This window comes from Heliangelus exortis, chromosome 2 (assembly GCF_036169615.1).
Source record: "Heliangelus exortis chromosome 2, bHelExo1.hap1, whole genome shotgun sequence".
Taxonomy (NCBI): domain Eukaryota; kingdom Metazoa; phylum Chordata; class Aves; order Apodiformes; family Trochilidae; genus Heliangelus; species Heliangelus exortis.
In genome coordinates this window covers 849,911-867,473 of record NC_092423.1, presented here as the reverse complement: position 1 = coordinate 867,473, position 17,563 = coordinate 849,911, and the positions used below count along the sequence as shown (strand labels likewise).

Sequence of the window (17,563 nt, the reverse complement as noted above, 5' to 3'; positions counted from 1 at the left end):
ATGCACTGCCCCGCAGGAACGGCACCGGGCCGAGCCCAGATGGCCCGGGGCAGCCCCGCCCTGTCCCCCGGCTGATCCGAGCCTTGGGCCCCGCGGCCTCAAGCGGCAGCGCCGCTCCCTCCCTAGGCAGGACGAGGCGGCGCGGCCCTGCTGCCCCTCAGACACCCGCGTCTCCCCGCAAGCCTCCAGCTCCGAGCCGCCGAGCGGGGTCCGGCCCGGATCCAGGCCCGGAACCGGACCGGGCAGCGGCGGCCGCGGCTCCGTTGCCATGGAGACAGACACCGCCCCGCGCTGCCCGCCCGGCTGAGGGGGTGTTCACATCCGGGCGAGGGGGCGGAAGAGACGGCCCTGGCCGCCGCCGGTGCCCCGGAAGCGGATCGCGGGGGCTCTTGGGAGTTGTAGTCCGAGCGGCGGGGGACCGGCGCCAGAGAGTTGGTTGTGAGGAGGTCGGTGTCGGGGTGCGGGACCGGCGCCGCTCCGCCGGGGGGAAGGGTCGGGCCGCGCGGGGCGGGGCGGGACGGCGGTTCGGAACCCGCGGTCGTGGCCCGGGAAGGGCCGCGGGCTGAGAAAGGGCGGCGGGAGGAAGGAGAAGGAGGGGGAAGGATGGCTCCGAGCCGCAGCCGGGGCGACCGGCGGGGCCGCGCCGCGCGGGGCTGAGGCGATGGGGAGGGGGCGGGCGGCGGGGCCGAGACGGGGGAAGGCGGCCAAGCCCGGGCGCGGTGCCCGCCCGGGGGGGGCGGGAGCCTCGGCCTGAGGGGAGCCCCGGCCCGCGGGTAGGGGCCGAGCGGGGGCCTGGGCCTGTGCGGGCGGGCGGGGCGGGCGGGGATGCCCCGCGGATGGAGCATCGGGCGTGTGCGGGGCGGGGGTACCGGCTGCTGCTCGCTGCTGCCCGGGTACCGCGGCGGAGAGCCGGGGAACGCAGCCGGCGGGGGCGCGGAGCCGTCCAGCCCGGTTCCCGGGCTCCGGTTCCCTCGGATCTGGGGCGAAGGGGCGGCGGGGAGACCCCCGGCTGGCGGGGGAGCTGAGCCCCGCGTCGGGGAAGGGCCCGGGGAGCGGGGCTCTGCCCTGGGCTCCCGATCGGTGCCGTGAGGAAGCCTTTGCTGCTGTTACAGAGCTGGATTCCTGCGTAGCTCGCAGCCCTTTTCTTGGTTTTGTCTCTCCCTTCCTTGCCTGTAACTTACTCTGGTGTCACTACTGGCACCATTTTTCCCCGCAGTCAGTGGAAGTGTCACTCGGGCTTGCCCGTTTTAGTCCACAGTGTTGGGTCTGATGAGCCCAGGAGTATCCAGCACCCAGTCCTACCCCCAGGGCTTTACTGTCCCTCCCTGCCAGCATCTCAAAGGTTCAGCAACAGGAGTCCTGTAGAACTAGATTTGGGGATAAAAGGGTTTCTTGCACTGATCCCCTGCTTCTTTGGCCTGAACAGCAGAAAGCCAAACTTTGCCTTTGCAGTGTAGGTGATCCCTGAGGATGAATGGTGTGTGAGACAACACAATTTATCCTTTGTTCTCATGAGAAAGCACATGGGGCTCTACTTCACACACTGCTGCAATATCACAGTGGACAGTAATCAGAAATTCTGTGATATTCATTGCATCTTGGTGTAGTTTCTTCTTGGGTTTCTCCTCACACCTGTGTGGAGCTCAGTTCACCCGGATCAGTGAAACCCAACAAAGACCCAGTTCCCCAACCTTGGAGATTTAATCTCAGAGTTCCCAGTGCCACATTCACTCTTTGCCTTTGCAGTAGGGACATTAGGTCAATCTCTGAGAAACTTCAGTCTCTCTTTTGCCCTTGGGGATTCCAGGATTTTGCCAAGGCATCAGGTCCTCTGCAGTCTGAGCACTGTGTGTGGTTGAGTCTTGTTCCAGAGGTGATATTGCTGTGTCTGTGAGAGTCCTGTGTCATCCTTTTCCACTTCTTCATGAATCCAGCATCACATGAAGCCCTGCATCTCTCTGCTGTCATCAGAGCCCCCAACAAAGCGTATCAGAAAATCCTGGCAGTGGTGGAGCCACCATCCCTGGAGGAATTTAAATGGTGTGAGCTGGGCAGAGCTGGGACTGGATGATCTTGAACGTCTCTTCCAACCAAAGACATTCTGTGATTTCCCCCAGGCTTCTGTCAGTGCTAAAACTGATGGTTCCCAGTTCAGAATCCACCAGATCTCCTGTGGTGCTGCTGCAGGGGATGATCTCTCCATGACTTGTTCCCTAAAGCTCAGCTTAAACCTCTTCTCTCAGTTGTGACCATGTTCCTGTTGGATGCTCAGGCTTTAGGTCCTCAGACTTCTCTCTGTAATTTAAAAGGGTTCCCTTCTCAGTGGGACAGCCAGAGCTGGTTCTGTTCACAGACCTCACTGGGGTTGTGTAATCTCTCTGCTCCTTTCTGATCTTCCCTGTCCCCAGTCTGGGTTGAGCCCTTTGAGCCTTGGGGCTGTTCTGGTCACCCAGTAAGGTTCCCCATCGCCACTGGGGATCTACAGGTGCAATTATAAATAACAACTTTGTTAGAGTCTTGCTTGTCAATGAGCTTTATGGTTGTCAATTCTGTAAGCTCAACCATGGAGGGGTTTAAGTTCTTTTTCTCTTGGTCTTGAGCTGAGAATGCCATTTTCTTCATCTTTCTCTTGCATTTATTTTTGGAAGCACCCACCCTTCTGCCCATCTCAGTGTAGCTGAGATGCTCTTTGTTCTCTTTGCTGCTAATCTGTGCTCTCTAGGAAAGCCTGGCAGTTTGTGAGGATAAAACTTCCCTGTGTTCTCTGGAACACACCCACAAGCAAACAGCTTCCCCATTTCTGCCACGCTTAAGAATTTGGGAGGAAGATGCAATCAAAACGTCCGTGACTTTGTTTCAAAAACGTCCTGCAACATTCTCTGCCCTGCTCCTGGTTGTCTCAGTGACCTCAGGGTGCTGAAGGATTTACTCTTTTGTATCAGAATAATGTTGAACTCATCTGGTTTATAAAAAATATTCTTGCCTTTAAGGTGGTCAAGGGATGATCCTCTCTGTCCACTCTTTGCCCTCTCCATTTGCATTCCCTCCCTGACTTTGCTCCATGGTCGGATGCTTCAGCCTTAAGAACCCTGCTGGACAACCACAAAGGAGTTCTCTGCCTGCTCAGTGCAGTGAGTTACACAAAGGAGGGTTTCCTCTGTCAGTCTTGGGAGTTACTGCAGGGTGCATGGTTTTTCATTTTGAAAGAAGCCAAATAACTGTGGTTTTGTTGACATAGTCACTGAAAAAGTCACTGAAAAAGACAAGGTGCAGACATTCCCTGTGGCCCTGGGGAGGTGACTTGGCTGGACAAGGTGTGATGTCCTCTTCTTTTAGGCCTCCTGTGCTGTTCTGAAGTAAACAGTAATCTTGTCATGGGTTGCACTGAAAGCAAAAGTGAGTAACTGGGAAGCATGATAATTGTGGGGCACTAATTGTGTGCAGAGGAATAGCCATTAATGTGGGTAGTTCATGTTGGCTTTGCCTGACTGAGGACCCTCACACATCTGAGCAGGTTTGTTAGAAAATCCTGGTTACTCTGTTCTCAAGAAGGCCTAAAATGTGTTCAAGATTTGGCATGACAGATGCAGTGCCCCAAAATGAAGTTGATCTTTTTTCTTATTTGAATAAGAGCTGTGTTAATGAGTGCAACCAGAAAGTTTAACAGAACTTCAGCAAAGAACACTCTCAAGATCATTGTGAAATTCTCTGTGATTCCATGTTTCTGTCTTACCTTGTTCTCCTTCCAAAGGAAGGCTGTGGCCTACCTGCTTCTGGCATTCTGACTTGAAAAGGTTTTAAAAACTGATCCCCAAATCAATATTGGCACTGAGGCAGAAGCTCCAAGGCTCCCTCCCCCTGGGTGCAGAGCTGCCAGCTCTGACAGGATGGCAAACAGGACAGGCACGATTCACAGGGAAGCAGCAGAATATAAACAGCCAGGTGAAATTTGCTCAGGAGCAGCAGCTTTGTGGGGTGCTACAGACAGCTCCTTTCAGAAGCAATAAGCACTTGAAACATCTCCAAGGAAATATTTGTTCTAACTTCCTCTTTCTTTTTGCCACCTCTTGCTTTCCCAGGAATCCACCCTTCCCACTGGGATGGAGATGTTCTCGCTGAATTCCCTTAAAGGTAAGGACCTGGCACAAGCCTCAGTTCAACTCCTAATTTATTTTTTTATTTGTTATTTTTTGCTTTGTTCAGAGGTTTTATACTCCAGCAGATTGATGAAGAAAATTATTTTGTGAGAAGCAGGATTTTTCTTCTCTGTGCTGGATAACCAAGAGGGTCTTTGTCAGACTTCCTTCTCAGGGCATTAGGGACAGGACAAAGGAGGTTGGTGTGACCATACCTGAGCTTGCTGTGGCTGGGTAACCTGTGGCACCAATTTTGATGTCTGGGAGCTGGCACTGGAGGTGTGAGGCAGGGAGGCTGTAGCCAGTGTGACTGTTGGGCCCTGGTTAGTGTAGCACAGGAGTGAAGTGTTGCAGTGACAGTTTGTACGAGAGAGTTCCAGGGAAACACCAGGCTGGAAGGGGAGAAGCCCTGCTGTGTTCTCCAGGCTTGGTTGCTGTCAGCTTGAAGTAAAGGCTCTTTTTTTTCACTTTTAATTTTACCCTTCTAAACAAATCTTCATTCTCTTGTACCAGTTCAGTAACTGCTTTCTCCTTGGTATTTCCTTCCTTCAAATTTCTGTCAACTGTTGTCATGTCCCTTTTTTTTTTTTTTCTCCTGTCATTGCTCTACCAGCCTCTTTCTTCAGCTCATGTTTTCTCAAGAAATCCCTCCAGTTTGTTTCATTTCCTTCTCTTGTGCTTTTCTGAACTCCATTACTTGGTCTTAAAATGAGGTGCAGAGGATGGAATAAAAGATTCCAGCTGTGGCTGGGGCACTGGTGCATCACTGCCTCCTGTCTCAGGGCACTCAGGATGCTTCTGCTCTGGCACTTGGGGCACACCACAGTGCACCAGTGCCATCCCAGTGACTCACCAGTGCTGTGGGCTCCATATTAGAAACAAAAATTCCCAGGATGCTTTTGATGCCTGGGGTGTTCATTACATACAAAATCATTTTAATTCAGAATAAACCCACCTCTCATTTGTCACAAGTTATCAGCTGGCTTGGAGGCTCCTTTCCTGGGAGGGCTGGTGGTTTGCAGGCAGGGTTTGGGACTCAGGGTGCTCCTGGGCTGAAGGAGGTCTCAGGCTTGGCTGACCCAGGTGACTTCAGCACAGCTCATCCAAGGGAGCCTGGGGAGACAGCTTGAAGTGATGGAACACGTGGAATCTGTGACTTCTGGAAATTTTTAATAAATTGTTTTAGCTATTTTTTTCTGTACTCCTAATTTTTATGTCATTTACAGTGACAAACCACTAGCCCTGCTTGGGTCTTAACTTGCCCTGCACCAGCACCCAGTCTGTCAGCATCTTCCCCTTCCCACTGACTCTGTGTTCTCAAGATTTTCCCCAGACATTCTTTATTTATTGATTTTCTTTTGCTTTCAGTCTCTGTGGCCTCCAGCCATGTGTTTCATCTCTGTAGGGCCTGTGTTACCTTTTGTGTTTCTTCACTGATGTTCACAACCTGAAACAGTGTAGGACCCATGATGATTATTTATTTTTTCTCTTCACTTCTGGACAGCTTATTACCACATCTAAATCTTGGTAAAATGCTAAAATAAACCAGCAGCTACCTCAAGTTAAGTAGTTTCACAGTAGATTCATCTTCCCAGAAGGATGTATTAATGTTTCCATTGCTATTTCCAGCTACCTTTTCTTTCTAGTCCTCTTTGAAGCTTTTGTTTCCAAACCAATTAAAGTTAATTTCTGAAAGTGAGAGTTCATGCAAGGTACTATCAAAAAATTTACATGGAATTAATTTCTTAAATTGAGTGACTTGTCTAGCAAGGTTGTTCTCCTTTTTAGTGGATCAACCTTCTTAAAATCTGTAACCTAAGCCTTTAGAATACCAAAATAACTTTTATATCTTTAAAAACAAAAGTACTTCCTTTTTTGTGTCTTCTGGTGCTGCTTCAAGAACTGGGGTTTTGTACTTGGTTTTTCTTTGGTTGGTTTTTTTTTAGTAAAAACTACACAGACCAATCACTAGGTAATTCACAGAGGTTCTCAAAAGGTTGCACATTGGGAAAGGCCACTTTGGTGTGGTGAGATTGTGCTTTGAGTGTTCATGGATGCTTTGCCAAAGTTGTCTTTTTTTACAGGGCTTTGTTTGGTAACTGTCCCCTTCTTGAGCCTCTTCTCATGGTGTGCAGGCTTTGTAAAACTTAAGTGTGTAATTATGTCAGTTAATCCTTTTGTGGCTTATTGGAGATTTTCTGATTTAAAAATAAAGAAAAAACAACAACAACAAAACCAACTACCCACCCTGCAAAGATACACAGAAAAAAATCCCTTTTTTTCATCACAATGTTTAAATGACATGTAAGCTTTTAATTTACAGACTGATTTGGCATAAAATTATAACCTGGTTGAAAGAAAAAGACAACTCCATAGTCCTGGCTTTATGTTACAGCCAGAGATAACAATATTTATGTGTAGTAACTGCCTGGGAAAAGAATCTCAGCTGTGAAGAACAAAAAAATAATACTGAAAAGGAAAATCCTGCAGTATTTGAATTTCAACCAGCCCTGAGAATTTTATGCTTCAGCCACAAAATCATTTGTGCAGAACCAAGTAACAGGGGAGTGGAGTGCAAGGTGGGAGGAGGGTGTCAGAAGGGAACCTGCTGCTGAGTTGGCTTTCAGTTTTTTTAGTGTTTATCTTAAATATTAGTAAACACATGGCTGCAAGTGGGCTTTATATTTAGTAGCAGGCACTTGGATGTGAATTACCCACCCTGCCTGTGTGTGTGTGTGTGTAGGGGGGTGAGGACAAGAAACCCAAAATGACTTTCGGGTCCTGGGGGAGTTTCTAAATTCCCCTTTCTGAACTGTTCCTTGTCTGAAAACAATCAGGACGATTGCTTTGCTTGTGAATGTGCAAGGATTGCAAGAACTGGGTGCAGGAGTGAAACAGAGGGCAGCCAGAAGCACAGAACAGACTGCACGTGAGTGGTGGTGTTCCCTGTGACTGGAGGAGGTTAGGAAGGAGTCTGAAATAAAATCCAGACTGGGAGGACTGGTCCATGGACTGTGTTTGCAGTGTCACCACCAGGGTTGCTCAGACCTTGTAGAAAATGCCTCAGTCTCTTCGTGGTGATGTTTCTTGGAGTGTGTGTGAGGCTGAGGGAGCTGGGGCTGCCTGAGGCACAACCTGATGGATGTTGGTGTGTACATGGAGGTGAGAGCCAGGAGGATGGAGCCAGGCTCTGCTGTCATGTCCAGTGGTAGGACAAGGGTAATGGGTGCAGGTTGCAGCACTGGAGGCTCCATGCAAACAGAAGAAAAAGTTTTATCACTGTGAGGGTGAGGGAGCCCTGGCCCAGGCTGCCCAGAGAGGTTCTGGAGTCTCCCTGGGTCAGCAATGTGCCCTGGGGGGCAATGGGATCCTGGGGGGCATCAGGAAAAGTGTGTCCAGCAGATCCAGGGAGGTTCTCCTCCCCCTCTGCTCTGCTCTGCTCTGCTCTGCCCTGGGGAGAGCACCCCTGGAATCCTGGCTCCAGTTTGGGGCTCCCCAGTTCCAGAGAGCCAGAGATCTACTGGAGAGAGGCCAAGGGAGAGCTGGGAGGGTGCTGAAGGGACTTGAGCATCTCTGGTGTGGAGAAAGAGTGAGAGCCCTGGGGCTGTTGAGGCTGGAGAAGAGAAGGCTGAGAGGGGATCTGCTGAATGTCCATCAAGAGCTGAGGGGTGGGGGGCAAGAGGAAGGGGCCAATCTCTGTTCAGTGGTGCCCAGGAATAGGACAGGGAATCCTGGGCTGAAGGGAGAACATGGGAAGTTCCAGCTGAAGCTGAGGAGAAACTTCTTGGCTGTGAGGGTGAGGGAGCCCTGGCCCAGGCTGCCCAGAGAGGTTCTGGAGTCTCCTTCTCTGGAGCCTTTCCAACCCCCCCTGGATGTGTTCTGTGTGCCCTGCCCTGGGGGATCCTGCTGGGACAGGGCTGGCACTGGAGCAGCTCTGGAGCTCCCTTCCAACCCGTGACACTGTGATTTCTGCGTCTGAAGAGATCCTGGGGTTTTTTTGTGACACCCCCAAAAGGGTCTCCAAGCCCTCTGGGACAGCCCTGTCCTCAAGGTGTGATGTGTTGTCGGGCTGTGAGCACGCTCCCTGACCTGTGCTGTTGTTTCTGTGTGATGTCAGGAGGAGGGACAGCTCCAGGCAGGGCTGGCAGAGCTCGGAGCTCTCACTAGGGTTAATTTCGGTACGAAAAGCAGAAAAAAATTGTGCTGGTTCAGAGCTTCGGGGAGCCCGGGGGGGGCCTTCTGCCTCCCCACAGCCACGGGTGCCTCACGGCTCCCTCTGCCTCCGCGTGTGCCGGCAGGGACTTGCGAGCAGCGGGTTTTTCCTTTCTGCTTCCCTTCCCGGCTGTGTCGGTATCTGGGGTGCGTTATCCCTGTCCGGGACCCCCCGGAACTCGGGACCCCCCTGGGCTCAGCCCCCTCCCCGCCCCCTGCCCCGGCCGGGGGTGCAGGCGACTTCCTTACGCCGGCTCCTCCCGTCCGCCAGGGGGCGCCGCTCCGCCCGGCGCCGCCTCTGCCCCGCGCCTCGCCTGAAGCCGGGGCCGGGGCACCCTCAAGATGGCGGCGCTGGGGTTACTGCTGCAGGCGGCGGCCGCCTGCGGTTCGGCCGGGCCGCTGCGCCTCTGCCGCTGCTACCGGGCCGCGCCGGGAGTGCGCGGGCTCTGCACCCGGCTACCGGCGCCCGAGGGCTCCGAGGAGGCGAGGCAGGAGGAGGAAACGGGCCTCGAGGAGGAGGACGCCGCCATGGTGAAGGGTGAGGCGGAGCCGGGGGGGGCTGAGGGAGGGGGGAAGGAGGAGGAACAACAACCGGCGGCGCCCCCGGTGTGCGCGGCCCGGCGGCCGGGGAAGCCGCGTCGCGCCGGCCCCGCACGCAGCGGAAGGGAGGAGCGAGCCCCGCGGCCCGGTGCTGGGAGGAGGGAGCGTGAACGCGCCGCACGTCCCTCCCTCCTTCCCTCCTTCCCCGCTTCCCACCCCCCGCGCCTGCAGCCGGGCCGCCCGCCGGCCTCCTCCCGCTCCGGGCGGTTGGGCTAGGCCGCATCGGGCCGCCCGCCACCCCCCTTTCACCGGGCTGGGAGGGACGACCCGGGGCCGAGTCGCCGGGCAGCGGCCATCGCCGGAGAACGACGCGGCCTTTGAGCGACCCTGCCCCGGGCAAAGGGCTCCCGGGCGGGATGCGCGGCAAGGGAGAGGAACCCCCGAGCTGCGGCGGCGTCTGCACTTACGGCTGTGCCGCTGCCGCCGCCGCAGGTAACGGGCCGGGGGCCGGCGGGGGGAACGGGCGGCCGGGGCGGGGGAGCTCCGGGAGCCGCCGCGGGCAGCGCGGGCCGAGGCCTTTGTGGTGGCCGCTGCGCGGGGCTCTTTGTTGGCGGCGGGCGGAGAGAGGGGAGTGGTGGGGGGGGAAAGAGTTGGGGTTCCCCCGAAAGCAGAACGGGGTGCGGAGCCCTTCGGCTCAAGGTCGCCGAGGCGGCCCTGGCCAAAAGTCCTCGGCGCTTCTCATCGCCCGCTGTGGCCTGACGCGAGAATAAAATCGTTGAGGGATCTCTCGGTAGGAATCCTGATGGATTGAGCACGCCCATCGAGCATCCGCCAGGAAAACTGCTCTGTCCTCCCCGGGCTCCCGTTCCGTTAGGTCAGAGCCGGAGCAGGCTGCGGGCGGCTCCGAGCCTCGTTGCTTTTATCTGCTGCTCGCTACTGAGGGCTTCGATCTGCCCTTCCCCCGGGTTCTGCTGCTGCCTGAGCACAACGAGGCGCCCGTCAGGGTACGGACAGCTCTGCTCAACACAGCCCCGATGTTTGCAGTGCCCGTAAATCTGGCCAGGGAGGGTGTCTCTGTCTAAAGCCTGGAAGATTGCTCCCCTCTTTTGGATGTCAGCCCTTCAGCTCACGACAGAGTTGGGTGTGAGAGGGTGTGGGGCTCAGGTGTTTGAAGGGTAAATGCTTTCATGCTGCTGGAAGGAATTGTTATGTTTTTTAAAAAAAGGGTATTTGAAAGTCTGTTCTGGTGTCATGTTTTGACAGTTGGTTTTGGTTAGGGTATGAAGCATGAAGAACACTTCCAGTTTAGAAACATACCAGTAGTTCTGTGCTGCAGGTTATTGCTGCCAGGCTGTGACTTCAACTACTATATTTTACTTTTTGAAATCTCTGGTTTGGGTCGAGTTTTGTTTCCTAGGTTGTAATCTTCCACTTTGGAAATGTGGTTTATTATTGCACAAAAACTTCCTTTATTTTTTTAACCCTTTTTTGCCTGTGTTCTGTGCTTCCTTCCCACCCTCCAGAATTTAATTTTTTTTTCTTCATTTTCTCTCTAGTTTCTGAATTTGTTTGGTCTTGGTTCCATCTTCATTTCAGAAGTTTTGCTAAGCTCTATCTTGTAGCTCAAATAGTCTTTCTTTGTTGCATTCAAGCTGTTCAGCAGAGCCAATTAACTTGGCTTCTACTGGACTTCTAAAGTAAATGCTAAACCACCCCAAATTACCCTTTAATGAGCTGCTTCAGGTGTTGGCTGAAAAAAGCAGTAAACCAATTTTATTTTCCTTCTCTCTTCTTTTGTACTTTGTTCCTCAGCACTTTTTCTAACCTGCATTTTCAGAGTACTTGTGTACCATCATCTTCAGGTTGCAGTTGCCTTCCCTGGAGTTTCCATCTCTGGCTCTCCCTGTGAGGTCACCTGGAGCTGGGGAGTGCCCACGAGCTCTGGGAGGGCCACGTGGGGAGAACTTGTAAGGGTTGGCCTCATCCTTCCAGCTCATGGGATGGATTGACCATGGAAAAACCCTCTGGTGAGAGTTTGACAATATTGGAAGATTAATTTCAGAGAAGCACATAAAAAGTTCCTCAGGGTCTTGTTGGGAATCTGCACCACCTGTATATCTCTTCCTTCAACACACAGAGGTCATAAAAATCATTCTAAATAAAGATATATGAGGGGAAGTTCCGAGCCTTTGACTTCTTGATAGCTTTGATGTCTTGTTAACTGTCCTCATTTTATTCCTTTTGTTATTAACCTTGGATGCAGATATGGAAAAATCAACCTTGATCTCGGATGGCAGCATTGCAGTGGTGTTCATAGCTGAGGCTTTGCATTGTGGGCCCAGGTGGTGGGATTTTGGAGCAGAATCTTTTGAAGGAGACAACTTTAGATTGGATTTTAGGAAGAATTTCTTCACTGAAAGGGTTATCAGAGGTTGGAACAGGCTGCCCAGGGCAGTGGTGGTCACCATCCCTGCAGACACTGTACTTGGGGATGTGGCTGAGATGAGGACCTGGCAGTGTTAGGGTGAGGGTTGGACTCTTGAAGGTCTTTCCCAACCATGGTAACTCAGATTCTCTGTGGCACTTGCTGCTCATTACTGAGCTTTATGTGCTCTTTAACACTGTTCTGCTCTGAGATAGAGTTTTTTTTTCTCTGGGACTTAATTAAATTTGCCATCTCCTAGTGTCACAGAAGAATTTAGGTTGGTCTGCAGCTCTGGATGCCATGTGGCCTGGTCCCCTTCTCAGAGCAGGGCCAGGCTGGAGCAGGTTGGTCCAGCTGAGCTCTGAGTGTCCCCAAGGATGGAGGGTGACCAGGGGCACTCTCATTCTCTGGCCATCTCACTGGCTTGTGGAGAAGCCTTGTCAGTTTTCCCAAGTTTGAAGTTTGTTCTTGTTGAGGCAAGAACTGTGTGGGTTTTTATTGCTGTGTATGCTTGGAAAGGAGCCTTGGTCAGGGTGGCTCAGTGGTGGCTACAAAAAACCCCCCCAAGAAGCAGTGTTGTTTTGGTGTACTCCAAACTAAACTGCCAGGTGGAACCTTTTCTGTCTCCCTCCATTTCTTCCCAGTAAAACATGCCGAGGCTAATTCCTTATGAAATGGATATTATGGAGCCAGAGGGCTTTCTTCTTCCCTGTGAATTTTTGATGCATTGAGAGCGTTCCTCACCAACTTGAATTTATTACTGTGGGGGCTTCTGTCTTGACAAGCATTGAAGAGTTTGTCCTTGTTGCTCCTTTGTTGCTTCTCAAGGGAAGAGAATTTGAGGGAAGAAAGAAGCTGTGGAAATCAGTCCAGTGCTCCTCTGTCTACCTGGAAGAAGAGAAGGAGACATTTTATTTGTGCCCTTGTTGTACCTGACAGTGTCTTTACTCCTCAGATTCGTTGGGGTTAGAGAAGGCTTAACTACTACAGCTGGGATTTGGGTTTGTAATTTATTTTTTTTTTTCATTGACTTTCACAGTCGAGTTAAGCTGAAGCACTCACTGGCTTTGAGGAACTTAAATTAGTTAATTGGCTTCTTTTGATAGCCCCACCCTGAATTGTCTGCAATCCAAGACAGGCTTTTGATACTCCTTCGTGATCCTGGAGCTGTGGTATGGACATGGTAGTGGTTCTGGCTTGATAGGAATTGGGTGTGAAAATCAACTGACTTTTGTTTTGGGAGTATTAGGTTGTACTCCTCAGGGCTCGTGACTACCATTAGTATAATTCTTACCCAAATTCTCAGCAGTGAGAGAACTAAGACACTCTTTGGAACAAGATGCCAAGAAATCCAATCTGGCAGGGAAGGAAGCGTTCTGTAAATCCAGTTCTGCAGTTTTGGATTGTTTCTTTAAAAACTAGGAGTGTGAGGCATGGCTTCCTATAAGATAAGATCCTTTCAGCTCTCAAATTTGGGCTGAGGATGGGCTGAGGGTGATCTGTCACACCTCGGAGTTGCTGTTGCTACATCAGATGGTGCTGCTGAATATGGCATTGTCAGCTGGGAAGAATACATTGTGCCTGGTAATTCAGAGGCTGATCTGCAAGCCAGAACCAGGCTTTGTTATTTAGAGATCCTTCCTACCCTTCTTGGCTCTAGGATGGATTAAATATTTAGTCTTCTCTGAGGAGTCCCTTCAGAGTGTGAGGAATTGGCTCTGTCATTAGGTAATTGGATTTGGGGGGGAGCATTTAAGAAGAATGTACTTCTCTCTGCCTGTTCCTTATCACACAATTTCTCAGGGTATTGTCTTTGAAAGGGCAAGCAACTAGAGGCTTGAGTTCTGGTTGTTTGGTTTGGTTTTAATTTTTCATTTAATAAATGAATTTAATGGTGCATTTGGAAACTGTTACTCCTCCTCCCTCCGTGCGTCCCCGGCGCTGTGGAACAGAGCTGCAGAGTGCCAAAACTCTTAGTCACTTTTCCAGTTTCCTTGAACAGGTCAAAGTGTGAATATAGTGGTGGTTGCTGCATGAGTAGGTAGAAATGTCACATTTGCTGTATAATTACAGAAAATTGGCTTCTACTTCTTTGTCAGGCTGAGACATTTTCAGGCTTTCCTGGCCAGTGCGTAGAAGAGAATTCACGGACAAACAGTGTTCATAAGCTGGAGTACTTCCTGCATATTCCCCTGTAACTGTCCAAGAGTTTTGCCCAAATATGTGTGAAAACCAGCAGCCTGGGGGCTCTTGCAGTGACTCTTCCCAATGGAAGATACAGTGGCTGAGCATCAGGTGTAGGAGAGGGGCAGAAAAGCCCATTGTGTGTTTCTTGGGCTTTTCCGCGGTGGTGGAGTTGGAGGAGCCAGAGCAGACAGCAGATCTGGTTCTGGTGCTGCCCTCCAAACACCAGCTTCTCCTCCAGGTTCCAGGTTGAAGAGTAACCCCAGCTCCAGGCAGTCCTGGGTCGAGTCAGGATGAGGCAATTGTGGGATGGCAATGCCAGCTGACTTCAGAGGATACCCAGCTCCCCCCATCCTTGCTGCAGGCCACAGGGGTTCTGTTTCTGTACCTCCCTGTACATGTTGAGGAACCCAAACTCCTTCTGTGTCTGGACCATTTGGCCTCTGCAGGAGGTTTCTCTGGGGTTCAGTCAGTCCTTCTATGGAAGGATTTTCAAAACAAAGTGTCACCAGTAATTACTGTTTTCCTAAACTCAGAATCAGCATGCTGGGCTTCTGGATTTGTGTGGGGTTTTTTTGAGGGTGATAGGGTCAGCAGCATGTTTTTTGCTCTCCCATACCCAAGCATCCACGTTCTGACAAGTGTTGGGCCTGCCATGGTGCAGCATCACTCCTGCCTTCCCTAAACCTCCTGTGATTTCCCTGTTGGTTGGGTCAGCTGTCTGTGAGCTCTTGTACATCCAAAGAACTTCAGTTTTTCCCTCCCTCAGCAACTTCTAGGAGAACATCTCTTGCACATGGCTGCATTAAGGAGCCTTTCTCTAAATGCTTGCTTTCTTCTCTGGAGCCAGTTGTTGGGTGTCTTCACTTCAGCAACTCTGCAATCAGAGTTTTTGGCAAAATGTGATGGTAGATCTGGGTGATGCTCTAAGGAGTGTGACTCTTGGGTCATTTCTTCTTGGATTTTTTTTTTTTTTTTTTAATGGATAGAAAATCTCAGATCCTGGCAGTACCAATGATCATGTGTGGCAGACTCCTCACTCATTGCTGAATCTTCTCCTGAATACCTGTAGAGAATTAGAAGCCAAAAAAAATGAGCCCAAACCCATTGATGGTCTGCAAGAAGATGACTGAAGTTCTGCCTGCCTGGGGAGCAGGTGTTTGTGATCAGAGTGGCTGAGCTGTGCTGGAATGGGTGATCTGCTCCTTTCTCCTCTTCCCTGGCACTGTTTCTGGGTACCTGCAGGGCTGCAGTTGGCTGATGTATTTCTGAGGCAAGCAAAAGTGTGTGCTCCCTTTTCCTGGCATAACTTTCTGTCTGATTTGGGCTGCACAGCATCTCCCTGTACCTTTGGGTTTGTGCCAGGGCTGGAGCAGCAGTGGTGGTAGAGCTTGGGAGAAGTGGCTCCTACCCCTCACCACAATAGGAGCTGCTAGAGCTGCCCCTTTGTGGGAACTTTATTGCATGAAATTTCATCTCATCTCACTTGGGCTGCTGCTCAAGATAAAAGCTCCCCCCTACAGTGCTGGATCTGAGGGTGATGCATGGGAGAGGGGAGTGAGAGCAGCTTCCTCCCCAGCTACAAGTGGTGTTGGCACCAGGGCTGGGACACGAGGTGGGTGTGACATTGCTCTGTCTGGAGGCAGTGGGATTTTTAGTATTTTTATTTAATTTTTTTGATGAGTTGTTTACACTGATCATTTACATCCCCTTCCTGTGAGTGTCACAGCAGGATTCCTTACCTGGCAGGGCAGGGGCTCAGCTCAGCTCACCAGTCCTGCCTGCCCTCAGTTCCTGCTGCCTCAGGCACTGCTTCCCAGCTTCCTGCTTGGGCTGCTTCATCTCCAAAGGCTGCCTTGGCAAAGGTCTTTCCAGGGGGTTCCCAGAGAGACTGAACACAAAACCATATTGCCAGCCTCTAGCTAAGCCATCTCAGTCAGTCCAGGGAGAAGTCCTCAGGCACTGTTTCATATTCTTTCACAAATAGATGGATATAATTATAACTTGTGTGCTGTCAAGACCCTTGATTTATCCCTGAGGTGATCCACATAGTTCAGGAGGGGGATGCAAACCCCAAAGACAATCATTGTTGTTTAGTTTGTTTACAATATCAAAGAATGACAAACAGAGCTGCCTCTGCCTACATAGGAAGGGAACAGCACCAGCTCCATGTGTTAATCTGGGCTGTGAATTCTGAGCTGGGATATTTGTGTTCAGATCCCATAGCTATGTGTAGTCTGTAGGTTTTTTTCTGTTTATTCTGTATTTTTGTTGGGGAAAAAAGTCTTTCCAAACTGTTACATGATTGTTAGTGTCAGTAAGTTATGGAGATTGCCTGTCAGCTCTGCAGTTCTAACCAGAGGTTATTAAGACTTTAAAAAGGAAGCAACAAACACCCAGAGCCTTTCAGGAAAAGTTTTGGACACACGGAATTGTTGCCTGCTTTGAATTTGCAGTCTCATCTTTCATTGGAGCTGGGGAGGCTTTGCACTGCTCTGTGCCATTTGCTGGTGCCTGGAGACATTGTAGGTGAACCACTTCATCCCTCTGCTTTCTTTTCTCTCTGTAACCCTGGAGACATCTGTGCTCCCAGAGCAGGTGTTAGAACATGTCTCTGAGCAGGACTGCACAAGAATTACAAAACGTTTAGCTCTTCTCTTGTGTTTTTTTTCCAGATTCCAGAGACTTATTAAAGGAATTTCCACAGCCTAAAAACTTGCTCAACAGCGTGATTGGCCGAGCCCTGGGCATTTCTCATGCAAGGGACAAGCTGGTGTACATCCATACCAATGGGCCAAGAAAAAAGGTAAGCTCCTGGTGACTGGGGCTGAGTGGTGGGGTAGGAACGTGGAGTGGGAAGTGAGTCAAGAGCACTGCTAATCTTGGAAGTAGCTCTTTTAATAGAGAAAAATTACAGAAGTGTTGTAATTCCACATTAAAAATGTGGGGTGATCTTTCAAACAAGGAATATTCTCATTTTTTCCTGTTTCACCTTATTCTCACATACTTTACTTGGTATGTAAATGCAGGTCCTGTCCCTCTCCCTTTGTATCTGAAAGGATGCTGTAAACTGCTTTTCTGAGCAGTCACATAGTCTGCTGAAATCTGTTGGGCTTTGACCCCACTTCCTTAGAAGATTAAAATTTCAGCTCTGTATTTCAGACCTTAGTAGGCCTAGATTGTATTGTAGATTCTAATAAAACAACTGTCAGAGCCTGAAATGTTCAATTGCAGCCAGAAAAGAACAATTTGGAATAGTGGGAGATTTCTAGTGCCACTTAAAGGCAAAATGATAAACAGACTTGGGGTTTTTTGTGAAATAAAGCAGAGGAATCTGAAGCAAACAGGGCCAAGTAGCTTGAGCACTGACTGGGATGTGAGAGGCCTGGGTCCAATTCTGAGCTATAAACTGAGCTGAAGTTCTCAGCTGCTGGGTGCTCAAGGGTCTGCCTCCCTTTGTCTCCCTCCAGAGCTGGAAGCCCTCCCCAGCTGGAGTTTAGCTGGAACATACCTGCCAGGAAAAGATTCAGTTCTGATGGATTAACATTTTCCAATAACATCCTGTCTAAAATTTCCCAGGCAGTTTTCATTGTCACATCCTTTTTAAGCATCCCTGCCTCTTAGGCAAAACATTGGTAATGGTTACTTCAGAATTCCTTCATTATCTGTGTTTTTCTGCTTTTCCTTGAGCAGGAGCACAGTTTCCTAGCTCCAGTTTTGGCATGCCATGGGCAGTGCCTCTTCGTTTTAGTTTGTCACGAGTTCACATTCTTGCTAGAACTTAGATCAATGAATATGGAGCATAACTTCAGATTTAAAAAGAGTTTTTAAAAATAAAGCCCCAAACACCACCAAAAAAACCCCAAACAAAACCATCAAAAACAAATAGAGGAGCTCTTGGAGGAAAACAAGGGCTGGATTGCATAAAACCAGAAGCCAGGAAAAGTGTGTGGGGACAGAAGGGCAGGTGAGAGAGAGTGGAGAAGTCTCAGTTGGAAGTGAGCAGCATTTTTTCATGAGGACCAAGTAACTCGGCCTTCATGAGACAATTTTTTTTTTTTTTTTC

The 17,563-nt window shown here is 50.4% G+C and overlaps 1 protein-coding gene across 5 annotated transcripts in view; it reads left to right on the top strand.

Annotated features, from left to right (window-relative positions):
• Nucleotides 1-356: 356 nt before the first annotated feature.
• The window catches only part of DHX30 (DExH-box helicase 30), a 38,004-nt gene continuing 20,797 nt past the window's right edge, over nt 357-17,563 (top strand). For 2 of the 5 annotated variants that reach the window (XM_071734479.1, XM_071734478.1), the window contains exons 1-2: nt 8,660-8,886; nt 16,173-16,303. In XM_071734479.1, the coding sequence (XP_071590580.1) occupies nt 8,691-8,886; nt 16,173-16,303 (327 nt within the window). In that variant the 5' untranslated portion in view covers nt 8,660-8,690. Of the gene's footprint in view, nt 447-4,079; nt 4,132-8,659; nt 8,887-8,956; nt 9,381-16,172; nt 16,304-17,563 lie in introns of those variants that run through there. The other 3 variants (XM_071734482.1, XM_071734481.1, XM_071734480.1) reach the window with 3 other exon arrangements.